At 40.8% G+C, this 19,340-nt stretch overlaps 1 protein-coding gene across 1 annotated transcript in view; it reads right to left on the bottom strand.

Annotated features, from left to right (window-relative positions):
- Positions 1–11,149: 11,149 nt before the first annotated feature.
- TMEM150B (transmembrane protein 150B) overlaps positions 11,150–19,340 on the bottom strand; it is a 125,432-nt gene continuing 117,241 nt past the window's right edge. Inside the window, exons 6-8 of the mRNA XM_077259542.1 lie at positions 15,742–15,869; positions 14,569–14,746; positions 11,150–13,210 (exon numbers count right to left, since the gene is read on the bottom strand). Of these exons, the coding sequence (XP_077115657.1) occupies positions 13,014–13,210; positions 14,569–14,746; positions 15,742–15,869 (503 nt within the window). The 3' untranslated portion in view covers positions 11,150–13,013. The remainder of the gene's footprint in view (positions 13,211–14,568; positions 14,747–15,741; positions 15,870–19,340) is intronic.

Below are 19,340 nucleotides of genomic sequence, written 5' to 3'. Positions count from 1 at the left end.
ACAAAAATGGTTTCCTGGTACTTTTTTGTTAACAAATGAAATATTTGCGGGAATTGGGAGAAGGCAAAACCATCATCTGCTTTATATGTTACGTCCTTAAGTAGAATTCCTAATAACGGTGTGTCAAGAAGTTCTGGTATAAAAATCTTCTTAACAAAAATGTAATTGTGCCGGCGGCTAAATGAGAAAAGTCTCTACCAGACATTTCGCCCATGGTAGCAAAGAATCATTGATAGTGAAACACGGTCATATTTCACGTGAAGGGACAATTGGAATCTCCTATACACACTGGGGTCGATTCTTCATTTGCGATCTATTGAAGTCACTTTTCTTTTTTCGTCTTTTTTCACTGATGTTTTATGTACCAAATTCTTAAAAAAAGTGCTTGCTGTTTATGAATTTGGAGTGAAATCAAAAATGCTCTATATTTTTGTCTTTGATTAGTTTTTGCAACTTCTTAGCAACCAAGTCGCAAATCCTTTTAAAAGTAGCAAAATGCACCAAATTGAAAACTCCTACAGAAACCTTAAGGCCCCTTTCACACATTAGTCACAATCCGTTGGCTATGTAAAGCAAAACTTAAAAAAAGAAATACAACTCAAAAAGTGTTGAAAAACATCCAAATACTAAAACTACTTAAAAGGAGAAAATTACTTCAAGAAAGTGGATTAATAGCAATGATGAATCAAGGCAATTACGGTATCTTGGCAAAAATCAATAGTTTTGGGTAATATTTGTCTTTATATATGTTGCTAGCTTTAGTTGCCATTTTATATTATTCGGATGCATTATGAAAAGGCAAAAAACTAACAAATTAACCATTGAGAAATGTTATTTTCTTGGCTGCTTGTAGTATATTTTGGAAGCGTGCCACAACGAAGGTGGACATTTTTAGTAATGGGTTTTCAAATCTATATAAATAAAATGTAGTTACTTTTTAGACTCCAATGGTTCATGTAAAAAAATGGCTCACCGCACAGTGCGGTTGTAGGAAGCAATGGGCACATGTTTAAGGTCCCACATGCAGCAGGTGAACATAGGTGCCCTTACTACCTTAAAGAGGTTGTCCACTACTTTAGCACTGATGAACTATCATTAGGATAAGTCATCACTGTCTGATTGGTTGTGGTCCGGCCCTCTGCTCACCAACTGGAAACACTCATTTGTGGAGCTTGTGATAGTAATCGAGACTTCATACTACACATCCTCCTATTCAAATCAGTAGTGGCTAGCACCCTGTGGCGGCCACTATCAGAAGACAGCCAGCTCCGCAAGTGAGTGTTTCCAGTTGGTGAGTGGGGTGCCGGGTGTCAGACCACTACCACTCACTTGCAGAGCTGGCCGTCTTCTGATAGTGGCCGTCACAGGGTACTAGACACTATAGATTTGATAGGAGGCAGATGTGTAGTACTAAGTCTTGGCTACTATCAGAAGATGGCCAGCTCCACAAGTGAGTGTTTCCAGTTGGTAAGGGGGGTGCCGCATGTCAGACCACTACCACTCATTTGCAGAGCTGGCTGTCTTCTGATAGTGGCCGTCACAGGGTACTAGACACTATAGATTTGATAGGAGGCAGATGTGTAGTACTAAGTCTTGGCTACTATTAGAAGATGGCCAGCTTCGCAAGCGAGTGTCAATACCGGTAACAGCTGATCGCAGGAAGTACCGAGTGTCTGCCCCCTTCTGATCAGACATTGATGACCTATCCAAATCGATTTTGAAAACCTGGAGAACCCAAGGTTGTAACATATCTTGTAAGACAGGAAGGTGGTTTTGACCTATTCAAAGGATTTGCTAAAGTAGTGCACAACCTCTTTAAGACTCTTCGCATTTTCATACGGATTTGCAAATTTGAGAAGATCTTGAGAAGTGGCCAGATATAAAGGATTAATACTTCAACATCCTTTAGAAAATGTCTAGATGTTTCCAATATCTTTTATATCATTTCTGAGTTGGATCTTACATACTTCATCTGTAAAATACTAAAACTACTCCAACAATCCCAAATCAGTATACAGTTTTACAAATTTGACCATTCACTTATTTTTCCACGTACATGGCCTTTATGGTCACCTTCATTAGGCCAACATAACATATGTTTCAATATGTTCACAGCTATAAGTATGGTAGGAAGATACAGATTGCAAAAAGGAAGAAACGTCAACACGGTTGGTCTTCAAAGAAAGGATTATCGGTGCAAGAATACAATTCTTTACACAGAATGTTAAGCATCTGTTTATAAAAAAAAATGACAATTTCTATTTTACGTTGATGGGTGCAACCACATACTTGTACTAGAGGAATGTACCGTACATTAATTTGCCATATATTAATGTCTTTCAACTTTGATTTTGGAAAATACTTTTACAAATCTTGCAGATGGCAAGAAATACAAAATGAGCCCTACAATAAATAACCTTTTACTTGTAGCTGAAATGACCTCATCAAGGATATATAAGGCTGAATTCACAGAATGCACTTTTTGCCACAATCGTAATAGAGCAGCACTGTTTGCTTAGCTTTTGGAAAATCGCAGAAGAACAAGGATTTTTTTTTACGGCAGCAACAGCAAAAAAATAAACCAACGCGGATACAATGTGTGAACGCACTGCAATCAACAATTAAATTAATCGAATGTGCCTTTAATGCTACTAAGTTCCCTTAATGCTGAGCTCCATATAACCCCACCACTGATTGGCAGCTTTGTGTGTGCACTGTGCATAGGCTGAACGCCACCAGTTAGAGGTGGGTCTGACATTATACAGATCTCATAAATATTGAGGACTATATGGCAGTAGGCTTATTAATTCTCTAGTGATAACCTCCAGCTGAAAGAATATTGGTTTTATAAAAAAAAAAACCTACAAGTAGTCCTGGCAGTGACGTCTCACCACGCTGTACAACTTGTATCTATCATGCTAGTGATGATGAACAGGAAAAATAAAAACTAGAAAGGCCACAAGTGCAATAGGGTGTTGTGTAGCTGAATGTTTGGAGAAAGAGGATTCACTATCGCACTCACCTAATTGGGTGGTTTACACACAACCACTGAACAAGACTTCAGCTGCTGCATACCCACGAGGAAGGAATAAAGAGAACTGGAAGCAAATGGGTTAACCTGCGCTGCCGTCAAAGGATGATAAGGAGACAGGAATCCAATTCTATGGTTCATTGGCCGATGCTTTTTCCAAGTTTCAAATTTCTTCATCGTGACAAAACCATTTTTACAGTGGTTTTGTCCTGATGAAGAAGTTTGAAACTTCAAACACGTTGTCAAATAAACCGCAGAATTGAATTCCTGTCACCATTGATGGCTGCGCAGGTTAACTTATCATACTCGTGATGGAAGATTCGGCACCATTGAAGATCCGCAGTTGTTTGTAAATCCAATATATTGACGGAAAATAACACATTATAAATGAGAGTTTTATTATTACCATGTTTTAGAAGCAATAAGTTGCTGCATTATGTTACTTGCTAAGCACAGTCATCTCATTGCCATTAGAAGGTGGGTAAGTTAATTATTCATACATTCCAGTGCTGGAGAGCTAGACACGTAGTGAGTTGGCTATACACAAGATAAAGGTACCTTCACACGAAACGACTTTGTAACGATATCGCTAGCAATCCGTGACGTTGCAGCGTCCTGGCTAGCGATATCGTTTCGTTTGACACGCAGCAGCGATCAGGATCCTGCTGTGATGTCGCTGGTCACTGAATAAAGTCCAGAACTTTATTTGGTCGTCCGATCGCCGTGTATCGTTGTGTTTGAAAGCAAAAGCAACGATACCAGCGATGTTTTACACTGGTAACCAGGGTAAACATCGGGTTACCAAGCGCAGGGCCGCGCTTAGTAACCCGATGTTTACCCTGGTTACCAGCGTAAAAGTAAAAAAAAACAAACAGTACATACTCACCTGCGCGTCCCCCAGCGTCTGCTTCCTGACACTGACTGAGCGCCGGCCCTAAAGTGAAAGTGAAAGCACAGCGGTGACGTCACCGCTGTGCTGTTAGGGCCGGAGCACAGTCAGTGTCAGGAAGCAGACGCTGGGGGACGCGCAGGTGAGCATGTACTGTTTGTTTTTTTTACTTTTACGCTGGTAACCAGGGTAAACATCGGGTTACTAAGCGTGGCCCTGCGCTTAGCAACCCGATGTTTACCCTGGTTACCCGGGGACCTCGGCATCGTTGGTCGCTGGAGAGCTGTCTGTGTGACAGCTCCCCAGCGATCAAACAGCGACGCTGCAGCGATCGGCATCGTTGTCGCTATCGCTGCAGCGTCGCTTCGTGTGAAGGTACTTTAAAGCTGGTTTTCAGAAAGCTTTCTCTCCCAAATCCCCCATACACATGTGCATTCAGCTCACCTAAGTGTTCCTGTGTTTTAAACTGGGAGAGAGAGAGAGAAAGATGTGTCTGGCAGCTTATTCTTTCTGATAACATTTCTGTCCTACATATTTTCAAATGTTGTCTGGTTCCATCCAGAAATGAGCCATTTCTTAATGATTTTGACCTCCTGAATAGTGTTGAGCATTCCGATACTGCAAGTATCGGGTATCGGCCGATACTTGCTGTATCGGAATTTCCGATACCGAGATCCGATACTTTTGTGGTATCGGGTATCGGGTATCGCAACAACATTAATGTAATAATGTGTAAAAAAGAGAATTAAAATAAAAAATATCGCTATACTCACCTGTCCGACGCAGCCGGGACCTCAGCGAGGGAACCGGCAGCGTTGTTTGTTTAAATTTCGCGCTTTTACTTGGTTACGTGAAGTCCCGGCTTGTGATTGGTCAGGGCGGCCATGTTGCCGGGACGCGGACCAATCACAGCAAGCCGTGACGAAATTACGTCACGGCTTGCTGTGATTGGTCCGCGTCCCGGCAACATGGCCGCCATTAACCAATCACAAGCCGTGACGTCACGGGAGGCTGGACATGCGCGTATTTTGAAAAGCGCGCGTGTCCAGCCTCCAGTGACGTCCCGGCAACATGGCCGCCATTAACCAATCACAAGCCGGGACGTCACGGGAGGCTGGACATGCGCGTATTTTGAAAAGCGCGCGTGTCCAGCCTCCCGTGACGTCACGGTTTGTGATTGGTTAATGGCGGCCATGTTGCCGGGACGCGGACCAATCACAGCAAGCCGTGACGTAATTTCGTCACGGCTTGCTGTGATTGGTCCGCGTCCCGGCAACATGGCGCCGTGACCAATCATAAGCCGGGACGTCACTGGAGGCTGGACACGCGCGCTTTTCAAAATACGCGCATGTCCAGCCTCCCGTGACGTCACGGCTTGTGATTGGTTAATGGCGGCCATGTTGCCGGGACGCGGACCAATCACAGCAAGCCGTGACGTAATTTCGTCACGGCTTGCTGTGATTGGTCCGCGTCCCGGCAACATGGCCGCCCTGACCAATCACAAGCCGGGACCTCACGTAACCAAGTAAAAGCGCGAATTTTAAACAAACAACGCTGCCGGTTCCCTCGCTGAGGTCCAGGCTGCGTCGGACAGGTGAGTATAGCAATATTTTTTATTTTAATTCTTTCTTTTACACATTAATATGGTTCCCAGGGCCTGAAGGAGAGTTTCCTCTCCTTCAGACCCTGGGAACCATCAGGAATACCGTCCGATACCTGAGTCCCATTGACTTGTATTGGTATCGGGTATCGGTATCGGATTGGATCCGATACTTTGCCGGTATCGGCCGATACTTTCCGATACCGATACTTTCAAGTATCGGACGGTATCGCTCAACACTACTCCTGAATCAAATCTGATAATGAAAAATGTTAGTTGGCTCTTGTTTCTATGATAAAGAGTTTTCCTTTTACAGCTACATATAATTAATGCATAAAAATGTCAGTACTTTGAAGCATTATTATTTTTGCAAATATAAAGATGCAGAATATTTTGTTATGACAATTTTCTGATATTTATTTAGAGGAAACTTAGCAACAATTAAAATAACTAAAACATGTCTAAACACTATAGCAAATTATAAACAGTAACAGAAATTGCCCTACTACATTCGGTCCTCATTCAGTGATGACTCTTTTTTTGCTTGTCTCTTGTACTCCTGCATCAGATCATCCCTTACAATTGTCCAACAGTAATCTCCCTCTCTAATGTGTGATCTCTAATGGTCAGTGAGGTCCTCTCTCTCTAGTGTGTAGCTCTTATGGTCAGTGAGGTCCTCTATCTAGTGTGTGAGCTCATATGGTCAGTGAGGTCCTCTCTCTAGTGTGTGAGCTCATATGGTCAGTGAGGTCCTCTCTCTAGTGTGTGAGCTCTTATGGTCAGCGGGGTTCTCGCTCTCTCGCGTGTGAGCTCTTATGATCAGCGGGGTCCTCTCTCTAGTGTGTAAGCTCTTATGGTCAGTGAGGTTCTCTCTAGTGTGTGAGCTCTTATGGTCAGTGAGGTTCTCTCTAGTGCGTGAGCTCTTATGGTCAGTAAGGTACTCTCGCTCTCTCTCTAGTGTGTAAACTTATAATAAGCGGATTATTCGGTCTCTAGTGTGTGACTTCTTATGGTCAGCGGAGTAATATCTCTCTCTAGTGTGTGAGCTCTTATGGTCAGTGAGGTTCTCTCTAGTGTGTGAGCTCTTATGGTCAGTAAGGTACTCTCGCTCTCTCTCTAGTGTGTAAACTTATGATAAGCGGATTATTCGGTCTCTAGTGTGTGACTTCTTATGGTCAGCGGAGTAATATCTCTTTCTTTAGTGTGTAAATTCTTATGGTCAGTGGGGTCCTCTCTCTCTCTAGTGTGTGAGCTCTTGTGGTCAGCGGGGTTCTCGCTCTCTCGTGTGCGAGCTCTTATGGTCACCGGGGTCCTCTCTCTCTAGTGTGTAAGCTCTTATGGTCAGTGAGGTTCTCTCTAGTGTGTGAGCTCTTATGGTCAGTAAGGTACTCTCGCTCTCTCTCTAGTGTGTAAACTTATGATAAGCGGATTATTCGGTCTCTCTAGTGTGTGACTTCTTATGGTCAGCGGAGTAATATCTCTCTCTTTAGTGTGTAAATTCTTATGGTCAGTGGGGTCCTCTCTCTCTCTCGTGTGTAAGCTCTTATGGTCAGTGAGGTTCTCTGTAGTGTGTGAGCTCTTATGGTCAGTGAGGTTCTCTCTCTCATGTGTGAGCTCTTATGGTCAGTAAGGTACTCTCGCTCTCTCTCTAGTGTGTAAACTTATGATAAGCGGATTATTCGGTCTCTCTAGTGTGTGACTTCTTATGGTCAGCGGAGTAATATCTCTCTTTAGTGTGTAAGTTCTTATGGTCAGCGGGGTCCTCTCTACTATAGAGTGTACGCTGCTATGCATCTTACAGGAGTATTATGAAAGAAATAGAAATATAGAAGTCTTCAGCATTGTCAAAGTCAAAAACATACTTGAAATGTTGACAGATGTACACCTAGAAAACCATTAAACTAAAAATAATTATTGCAAAATATTCAGAACATTTATTCACAATTTATGAACACAAATATATCCTTTTATCAGGGCTACTCAAAGTGATGCTATAAGATTATGATGGAGATGCACACACTGGGCTCTGCTGTGATTTTACGTGCAGCATTTCCAGAATATCAGATTTTTGTGGCTGTGAAATCATAAAAGTCAATTTTTCAACAAAAATCTTTGTTTATTGTAGACCAGACACACAGTCAAAATAAGCCAACGTTTCGGCCACAATTGGCCTTTATCAAAGCGATAATCTATAAAAGTACAATAACAAAAGGATGAAATTAATACATGTATCAAAATTATAAATAAGATACATCCAGTATCAATATCAATATGCTGGTCAAAAATAATCATCCAAAAGGGAATCAAAACGTATGTGCACCTAATAACTGAAATCATGAATCTGTGCAAAATATATCTATGTACAAGGCAATATAATAAGAACTATACAGATGGTGACCTCACTAACACCATAAAGAGAGAGGCAAGTGATCAATATATGATAGATATATATGATAATCACATATGGTCATAAAAATGTCTGTCGTATGAATGACACATCCAAGGTGGATCCTATAGGATAAAGTGAGCGAACACATAGAATATAAGTGAGAGAACACATAGAATTACCTGTATGGGGGTACAAGAGAGGAAACTGAAACAAAAATAAAAGCACACAGGAATGAGTGATGCAGAGAAATGGACAAACACGGGCAGCCTAAAGGTGCAGCTATAAGATGCAGGAATAGACATACCTAATGCGCGGTCTGGCGAGTCGGCGCGTGCGCATTGGCCTGGTTGGCTTTTTTTCCCTTCTTCCGGCTTTTGATTCTCCTTCCGGTTGGTGTACAGCGTCGCTACTATATAAAGATGCCGGCACTCAGTAGTAATACACCTCTCCCTTATGGCGGCTGTATCCTGGATCCCGCGTTCCTCAGATCATTAGGTATGTCTATTCCTGCATCTTATAGCTGCACCTTTAGGCTGCCCGTGTTTGTCCATTTCCCTGCATCACTCATTCCTGTGTGCTTTTATTTTTGTTTCAGTTTCCTCTCTAGTACCACCATACAGGTAATTCTATGTGTTCTCTCACTTATATTCTATGTGTTCGCTCACTTTATCCTATAGGATCCACCTTGGATGTGTCATTCATACGACAGACATTTTTATGACCATATGTGATTATCATATATACCGTATTTTCTGGTGTATAAGATGACTGGGCGTATAAGACGACCCCCAACTTTTCCATATAAAATATGGAATTTGGGATATACCTGCTGTATAAGACGGGGGTCATCTTATACGCCCAGTCATCTTATACGGCGTGTGGTTCCCAGGGTCTGAAGGAGAGGAGACTTTCCTTCAGGCCCTGGGATCCATATTCATATAAAAAATAAAGAATAAAAATAAAAAATATGGCTATACTCACCCCTCTGAGAAGCCTGGCTGTCACTGCTGCAAGCGTCTGCCTCCGTTCCTAAGAATTGCAGAGCGTGAAGGACCTTCGATGACGTCGCAGTCCTGTGATTGGTCCGTGACCGCTCATGTGACCGGTCACCTGACCGTGACGTCATCGAAGGTCCTTCACGCTCTGCAATTCTTAGGAAAGGAGGCAGACGCTTGCAGCGGTGACAGCCAGGCTTCTCGGAGGGGTGAGTATATACATATTTTTTATTTTGATTCTTCATTTTTTACAGGAATATGGATCCCAGGGCCTGAAGGAGAGTTTCCTCTCCTTCAGACCCTGGGAACATCCAGGATCGCTCCCTGCACACGCCGTACCTGGCATATGACGACCCCCGACTTTTGGGACAATTTTTAGGGGTTAAAAAGTAGTCTTATACGCCGGAAAATACGGGTATCTATCATATATTGATCACTTGCCTCTCTCTTTATGGTGTTAGTGAGGTCATCATCTGTATAGTTCTTATTATATTGCCTTGTACATAGATATATTTTGCACAGATTCATGACTTCAGTTATTAGGTGCACATACGTTTTGATTCCCTTTTGGATGATTATTTTTGACCAGCATATTGATATTGATACTGGATGTATCTTATTTATAATTTTGATGCATGTATTAATTTCATCCTTTTGTTATTGTACTTTTATAGATTATCGCCTTGATAAAGGCCAATTGTGGCCGAAACGTTGGCTTATTTTGACTGTATGTCTGGTCTACAATAAACAAAGATTTTTGTTGAAAAATTGACTTTTTTGATGTCCTCGGATTGATCTTTAATACTATAATTTTTTTTTCCTGAGGACAATACTTTGACAACTCTCTGATTTATTCACTTTGATCCCCTTGATCTTTTTCTATGTGAAATCATAAATGCGTGAAATCACATGCACACAAGAAACCACATACATACAAGAAATGTCATGTGCCTCCTCCCCCAATAGGTGTTACCTTCGCACTGGGATTTACCACAATCAACAGCCAAATCTCATAACCTCCTGTTATTGTGTAGCCATCACGAATCTGCATCAAACTTATGATTTGTTCACATGTTAAAATTGTTGCAGAAATATCTACAGCTAAAAATCTGTTTAATTCATGTTAATGGATTGTATCTGCACTGCAGCATTAGCATTGATTTCTGCAAAACTCATTCTTCTTAAAGGGAATGTTGCAATCATTTTTGCAACAAATTAACCATATGTGAAAAGACTCATTGTGAGTCTGATGACCATAGACCATACTCCAGTATGCACAGTATGCCCCATCAAAGTCAGTGGCAAACCGCCAATGGTTATGTGGGGACCATTATAATATTTATAGGGCTATGTGGGGGCCATTATAATATTTTGAGGGCTATGTGGGGGCCATTATAACATTTGGAGGACTATGTGGGGCCCATTATAATATTTGGAGGGTTATATGGGGGTGATTATGCTATATGCAATTATACAGTGTGATGGTTTGTGTGGGATCCATCATACTGTGTGGAGAGCTGTGTGGGGGGCCATCATACTGTGTGGAGGGCTAGTGGGGGCTATCATACAGTGTGAAAGCTTGTGTGGGGTCCATCATTATTTTATTGGCACGTTTTTTAAGTCCATTCCATATGTACTCACCTGTTTTTTCTGGGCAGAGCTTAGCTACTCCACATGTTTTGGCTTAATTCATCAGTTACGACTTTTTAAAAAGTAGCAAAATCTGGTGCACCTCTACTAAAGTAACCGCCCCCCCCCCCCCATGGAGAGATTTTATGCCTGTCCCTGAAAAGTTGAATATTTTGAAAAAGATGTGAAGTTTTGCTAAAAAAAGATTGCTAAAATGATTATGGACAGAAAAAAAACAACAACAAAAATTTGGTGCGATATAAGTTAGCAAATTCCATAAGACTAAAAAAAACACACAAATGATGTCATTTCGGACAAAAAACCCTATTCAGATGAATGTAAGTGCATTTTCTGAACAAATCTGCTACACATGAATCCACCCTAATAATGAAAGCGTGATAGTGGGAGAAATAAATAAAATTTAACATGTAGCTTATTGTGATCTAGGATTAATCACAAAGCAGATTCATATAACAAAGAAATACTATGCAAGAGATAAAAAATTGTTGAGGTCCAAAACCTATTAAGTTATGTGACTTCAATAATACGAGTAAAACAAAGAGCATGGGTTAGTTACTCATCTGAGAAGTTAAATGATTAAACCAGAAGTTCAACTTTGAAAATGATTTTAATTAGTTTACAATATAAAATAAAATCTATCTCCATAAAAGACCCCAGTGGGCAAGGCGTTATTCACGCGTCAGTTTTGGTTCGCGTTTCATCAGTATTTCTGGGTGAAAATCTTTTCTCTGTTTTGACATATAAAATCTAACGAAAACACTGACCAAAAATACCAGCGAATATACTGAAAGCCATAGCTTTGACAATACGTTGCATTTCTTATTTTGTAAAAATCTTAATACAGTAAGTATTATACTCCAGAGCTGCATTCAAAATTCTGAAGGTTAAAAGTGCCCTGAAAAGTCTTAACTGTATGATTATCGGATAAAACAACTGTACCAGTATTCCGGTAAGAAGAAGCTATCACCTATTCACAACATAGATGATAGCTTCTAGATTAGTGGGGATCAACGGCTAAAAATCCCATAGGTCGCCAGAACCGGACACTTATGTCCCCCATCTGAATGTATTCGTAGTATTTATGCTCCACCACCTCTCCATTCATTTTATATGGGATTGCCAACTGTCAACAAGGTTATTGACTGCACCCAGAAGAACTACAAATACAGCCTGGACTATATATAATACAGGCCAAAACACTAATCACCTATAGATTGCATATAGAACTTGGGACACCCTTTTTTATTTCATTGCTTATTTTAAGTGAATAAAAATGTACAGCTTCCATGTGTTACAATACATTGCAAGCTGCTTAATGCTGTTCAATATCAATCTCCAGCACCTGGGCTACCTGCTGGCTTAGTCTTCAGCCCAACTAGTCTTCTCCTGATCATGAATGTAAGCTTAATTCTGATTTGACAGAACTGGCAGGGAGTTGGGTGTCAGGATTAAAAGGGATATCCAAGACTAACATTGATGACCTATCGTTAGGATAGGTCATCAATATTCTGATCAGTGGGGGAGTGAAATGGTGTCGGTGGTCGGAACTGCTAAGTTGTGGAGCTGCACATAGTGGCCACGGCTGGGTACTGTACATCCACCCACTATGGATTGGAATACGGGACCCAGCCATTAAACAGTGTACGGAGCTGTCCTCTGCAGCTGGGGAACTGAGCAGTTCCGGCCACCACCGACGCCCAAAACAGCTGCTCAGTGGGGTGACCCTGCCAATTTAGACATTGATAACCTTTGTTAAGAATAGGCCGTCAGTGTTAAAGTCCCAGACAACCCTTTTAAAATTAAGCGGCTTTGAGCAGCTATCAATGTATTATAATGCATGCAAGACAGTTAAAAAGTTTTGATTAAAACCAAGGATTCTTTTTTTCACAAATTCAAGGTAATGTAATAAAAATAAAAAGCCAATAAAATGAACCACAACCTAATTGCAATAATGGTTAAAACAAAAACAACAACAACAACTGTGGAGAAAAAAAAAAAAATACGGTACTAAAAAAAAATCCTAAATTTGTAATCTTCTATCTGTGTTTTTGGTGAAGCTCATTTCCAATAATGTCTTTCTTTTTGCTCAGCATAAAGTTTCTAATTCTAATGTTTTACTGGAATGTCTAAGACAAAAATATATTAAACAACAATACCGGAGTTTTAAAAGTTTGATATCCCTATTCCCTACTATATGACTCTAATTTCTGCTGCATTGAGTAGCAACAGTCATGTACAATGAAATTGATTACATGGGTGGGTGTGTATTTATATTATGTAATATATATTACACACATATATACATATATATGTATGTGTGTAATATATGTAATGTAAAGGCCATCATCTACCATGTGCACAAATACTCAGAAGTCGTACAATACTGGATGGTATAAAAGTCCACATTTCTGCTAAAAATAATAAATAGAAATCACCAGAATTCTCCATTCTCTTGGCATCTATAGACTCAAGTTGACGGTGGAAACTTGAACTTCGTTGGGAACAACCACTCTCCTCTTCTTGACATGGAAGAAGTGTCCTTCTAGATACCAGAAGTCAACGCAGAAGAGTCCAAACAGCAAGAATAAAATGATGGCTAAAATCCATTCACATATCGCAGCTGTAGATTTCATTTGTTTGCTAAAAAATACGATCACTAGTAAAATTTGTCAAAGAATCATAAGTGACAATATTAGATACATACACAGTCATGATCGAAAGTGTTGGCACACTTGAAATTGCTCCGGAAAAAAAAAGTATTTCTCCCCGAAAATTATTGCAATTACACCTGTTTTGTTATACACATGTTTATTTCTTTTGTGTGTATTGAAACAAGACAAAAAAAAAAAAGGAGAGAAAAAAAGCTAAATTAGACATAATTTACTGCAAAAATCATTGGCACCTTTCCAAAATAGTTTGTAAACTTTGCTTCAAGCATGTGATGCTCGTTCAAACTCACCTGTGGTAAGTAACAGGTGTGGGAAATATGAAAATCACACCTGAAACCTGATAAAAAGGGGAGAAGTTGACTCAATCTGAAAATCATTGGCACCTTTCTAAAATAGTTTGTAAACTTTGCTTCAAGCATGTGACGCTCGTTCAAACTCACCTGTGGCAAGTAACAGGTGTGGGAAATATGAAAATCACACCTGAGACCAGATAAAAAAGGGGAAAAGTTGACTCAATCATTGCATTGTGTGTCTGTGTACATTATATTGCTATGCCTGATGAAGAGACCTGAGTAGTCGCGAAAGCTTGCAATTTATTACCATCCTTTCAGTTAGCCATTAAAATGTAAGAACCACTGAGGACTCAAATTTTAATATTTTTCTATCTACTGGCTAACACGGTACATTTTTCGGGAAGTTATATACAATATATGACAAAAGTAAGTACACCCCTCACATTTTTGTAAATATTTTGTGATATATTTTCATGGGACAATACTGAGGATCTGACACTTTCATACAATGTTCAGTAGTCAGTGTACAGCTTGTTTAACGGTGTAAATTTGGTGTGCCGTCTAAACAACTCAACACACAGCAATGAATGTCTAACCTGCATCTGTGAGGCATCATCAGAAGGACGGTGGAGGAGCGCAAGGTCTCTAACATCCACCAGCTCCATGCTGCTGTCATGGAGGAGGGAAGAGGATTCCAGTGGTAACCTGTGAAGCTCTAGTGACCTCCATGTCCAAGGCAGTGCTTGAAAATAATGGCGGCAACACAAAATATTGACACTTTGGGCACAATTTGACCATTTTCACTTAGGGGTGTACTCACTTTTGTTGCCAGAGGTTTAGACATTAATGGCTGCGTGTGGAGTTTAGAGGGCACCAAATTTACACTGTTATATAAGCTGTACACTGACTACTGTACACTGTAGTAAAGTCAGAATCTTCAGTACTGTCTCATGAAAAGATATAATAAAATATTTAGAAAAATGAGAGGGGTGTACTCACTTTTGTGACATACTGTATGTGCATTTCATGGTCTACTATGTTACTAAGGATACTCAGAATAATCGATACTGTTGCCAAAAGAGTGAGGATAAATCGCAGAGGTCCTATCCACTTCCCGCCATGTCTTGGCTTCACTCTGTAGGTTAGATAGGTTTGTAGCCAGAAGTAAACAATACCAATGACAAATGCCAAAAAGGCTCCGATGAGGTGAGTTTCCAACTGGCTGGATTGCTGTGGAAAATAATAAATAGTTACTATTATTTAATTTGGAAGCTACAAATGAAGCTTACAATGACAGACTGGTATAAAGAAAGAGAGGGTCCCGCCATCACAGGCTTACAATCTACAGGGTATTGGGAAAGGAGACAGAAGGTTGGGGTATATTGGAGCAGCTCCAGTCGTAGTATGGTAGCAGTGGGGTGATTGTAGGCTTTCCTGAAGAGATGAGTTTTCAGGTGGCGTCTGAAGAAGTCACATGTGGGAGACAATCAGATGTTTTAAGGCACTGAATTTCACAGGATGGGAGATGCTCCAGATAAATCTGGAGCCCGTTGGACGAGGAACGTACAAGGGTGGAGGAGAGAGGGAGGTCTCGTGAGGACAGGAGATATGTGTGCTGAGGTATTGGAAGATTAGTTTGGAGATGCATGGAGGAGACAGATTATGGATAGTCTTGTAAATCATCGTTCGTAATTTACACTGGATTTGCTGGAGAATTGGAAGCAAGTGAATGGCTTGGCAGAGAAGTAGAGAGGAGTATACGGCTGATAGACAATCTGGGATTCTGGACATCAGAGAGGTGACATCTGGGCTAGAAAAGTAGATCTGATTGTCATCAGCGTATCGATGGTACTGGAAGCCAAAGTTATTGATGGAGAAGAATAGGGGAGCTAGGACAGAGTATTGAGGGACACCAACAGAGACAGGGATGAGGCAGTAGTGTGGAAATAGGAGACACAAAATGTGCAGTCAGTGAGGTAGGAGGAGATCCAGAAGAGGGCAAGCTCTGCGATGCTAAAGAAAGAAGACCTGTAGTAGGAGGAAGTGGTCAACTGTGTCGAAGGTAGAGGACAGGTCAAAGAGGAGGATTGTAGAGTATGGATTGTTCGGCAGACAACTGGTCATTTGTAACATTGGTTAGGGTTTGGTATTGTCGTGACCTGCTGACAGATCCCCTTTAATAATAGCCCTCAGTGCAACAGTGGCCACTACAAGTGAAGACTGACCTGAAAATTACCGACCATTGAAGTTCCTAAAGCACAAAGAAATCCCAAAGCAAGGCCCACAGAATTTACATGAGAATGGCAGCCATAATCTCTAATTTGCTGAAACCGTATAACACAGATCCAGACCACTAACAAAAAAGAACCAAAGTGTGATTAGAACATTACAACTGTAAATATATTACATTCTTTTTTTCAGAAGCTGATTAAAATTTTATATATATTTTTTCCACAATAGGAAATGATAAAAATAAAGACATTAGGTCACATTTGAGAACAGATAATTATTTACTATCAGTTTCTGGACTAGCCTTATGCAACGACGTCCATGCACCGCAGCAGCTCTTAGTAATATTGGGCTAGAGTTGATGGGAGATGAAATATTGGCATATAGGGACTAAGTTTTGGGAGGGTTGGACTGATGGTTGTGAAAGCAGGTAAGTATGAGCTGAAACAGAAGGACATAATCATAGAGTCGTAAAAGGCTGTAGATGTAGACTATGATAGATTGGCGTGGGCAGCATAGCCTGAACTAAAAGCTTGATGTGGCCAAAGAAAACTGAGAAGACAATATTGGCATTACATTAACGGATGCAATGAAATTGCAGGCGCTAACTATGCTACATAGTGGCCTGTTCATTTCTACGGGTGTTGTAGAAAGAGAATAGCTCAGTTGCTCTTGGCGGCTTCCATATCCCCATCTCTAATGGTCAGTGCATGAAGCCCATGAAAGGCTACAGTCAGAATAAAGCTTTCAGTATTAAAAATGTGGGTAAGTTATAGAGGTTGTGGACAGATGGTGAATACATTAGCACTAGGCATGAAAGATCTACCCTACCTTCTAAGCAGCTTAGTAGAATGATAGGAAAGAAATGGTTTGAAACTAAATTAATTATTGGAATCATAATCTTAAAAATACAATCTAAATAAAGCCTTGTAACATTTATGTAAATCAGCGATAATAACAATTTCCCATTCACAGTGGTCGATGCCTTCAGAATTAATGTGTGTCATTTCCCTCCATATACAGCCTTTGAAAAGTTTGACCAATAAGAAGGAAAATTGCTTTTCACCAATCACATTGCTCTCCCATCTGGGAATCTGGGATCACTTTCAAAGGGAGGAGGGGGCTTTTGTTTGTGGCTCCGATACCTAAAATTAGGAACATTCCTTCATGTTCTCTTCTAAATTGTCCTAAATTTGTGCCATTTATAAGGTGCTATTGTGCCCTCTAGTTTAGTTTGTATAGGGCATCATACAGTGAAGATTTCCTAATCTGACAGGTGTCTTCAGATTGTAAACGAAGTAATTCCACCAGTCAAAAAAATCTAATTATAAGCAGGGTGTGACTAATAACTAAAATATAACTTTTAATAAATAAGTTTAAAAATGGAGTACCAACCTACAGTGGGGCAAAAAAGTATTTAGTCAGTCAGCAATAGTGCAAGTTCCACCACTTAAAAAGATGAGAGGCGTCTGTAATTTACATCATAGGTAGACCTCAACTATGGGAGACAAACTGAGAAAAAAAAATCCAGAAAATCACATTGTCTGTTTTTTTATCATTTTATTTGCATATTATGGTGGAAAATAAGTATTTGGTCAGAAACAAACAATCAAGATTTCTGGCTCTCACAGACCTGTAACTTCTTCTTTAAGAGTCTCCTCTTTCCTCCACTCATTACCTGTAGTAATGGCACCTGTTTAAACTTGTTATCAGTATAAAAAGACACCTGTGCACACCCTCAAACAGTCTGACTCCAAACTCCACTATGGTGAAGACCAAAGAGCTGTCAAAGGACACCAGAAACAAAATTGTAGCCCTGCACCAGGCTGGGAAGACTGAATCTGCAATAGCCAACCAGCTTGGAGTGAAGAAATCAACAGTGGGAGCAATAATTAGAAAATGGAAGACATTCAAGACCACTGATAATCTCCCTCGATCTGGGGCTACACGCAAAATCCCACCCCGTGGGGTCAGAATGATCACAAGAACGGTGAGCAAAAAACCCAGAACCACGCGGGGGGACCTAGTGAATGAACTGCAGAGAGCTGGGACCAATGTAACAAGGCCTACCATAAGTAACACACTACGCCACCATGGACTCAGATCCTGCAGTGCCAGACGTGTCCCACTGCTTAAGCCAGTACATGTCCTGGCCCGTCTGAAGTTTGCTAGAGAGCATTTGGATGATCCAGAGGAGTTTTGGGAGAATGTCCTATGGTCTGATGAAACCAAACTGGAACTGTTTGGTAGAAACACAACTTGTCGTGTTTGGAGGAAAAATAATACTGAGTTGCATCCATCAAACACCATACCTACTGTAAAGCATGGTGGTGGAAACATCATGCTTTGGGGCTGTTTCTCTGCAAAGGGGCCAGGACGACTGATCCGGGTACATGAAAGAATGAATGGGGCCATGTATCGTGAGATTTTGAGTGCAACGCTCCTTCCATCAGCAAGGGCATTGAAGATGAAACGTAGCTGGGTCTTTCAACATGACAGTGATCCAAAGCACACCGCCAGGGCAATGAAGGAGTGGCTTCGTAAGAAGCATTTCAAGGTCCTGGAGTGGCCTAGCCAGTCTCCAGATCTCAACCCTATAGAAAACCTTTGGAGGGAGTTGAAAGTCCGTGTTGCCAAGCGAAAAGCCAAAAACATTACTGCTCTAGAGGAGATCTGCATGGAGGAATGGGCCAAGATACCAACAACAGTGTGTGGCAACCTTGTGAAGACTTACAGAAAATGTTTGACCTCTGTAATATATCCTTTGTTGGCAATGACAAAGTATTGAGATGAAATTTTGTTTCTGACCAAATACTTATTTTCCACCATAATATGCAAATAAAATGATAAAAAAACAGACAATGTGATTTTCTGGATATTTTTTTCTCAGTTTGTCTCCCATAGTTGAGGTCTACCTATGATGTAAATTACAGACGCCTCTCATCTTTTTAAGTGGTGGAACTTGCACTATTGCTGACTGACTAAATACTTTTTTGCCCCACTGTATATAAACACACAAAAACGGACTCACAAAAAGTCACATTCAGTAGAATGTAAAACCACACAAATCCCCGAGATTCAACACCTCTATTTAGTTTTATAAATCTCCTAGGGGAAAATAATGCTCAAAAACATGAGAATTTCAGTATAAAAAAACACATCAACCATCGCATGTCTCATATACCCAATACATGTTTATGGGATGAAAACACAATAGTGGTGGTGGTGATAAATGCTAATGGAACGATCTCACCTCCAAATTCTCTTCCTCTGAATAAAGGAAAGATCGCTCACTGTTGGCGCTGCATCCGGGAGGGGGGGCACATTCCGGCCACACAGTCATCCACCCACGCTGCCAGGAGGATTTTTGTTTAACCCCAGAATGAAGAAACCATTTCCCTATGCGTTTCGTCTATTCCAACTCATCAGGGGAAATTTTACAAAGTGTCCCTCCACAAACGTGGTGGGCACTCAAAAACAGGGGTATGAAGCAATCATCAGCAGACAATGTCCGGTGTTTTTAAATAGCCCGCCCTGTATTCCCACAGGTTAGCAAGCTAAATGATGTCATCTGCTCTGCGCCCGGGTTGGAGCG

This window comes from Ranitomeya variabilis, chromosome 4 (genome assembly GCF_051348905.1).
Source record: "Ranitomeya variabilis isolate aRanVar5 chromosome 4, aRanVar5.hap1, whole genome shotgun sequence".
Lineage (NCBI taxonomy): Eukaryota > Metazoa > Chordata > Amphibia > Anura > Dendrobatidae > Ranitomeya > Ranitomeya variabilis.
Note: the sequence above shows the minus strand (reverse complement) of the source record. Positions and strands in the feature narration are given on the sequence as shown.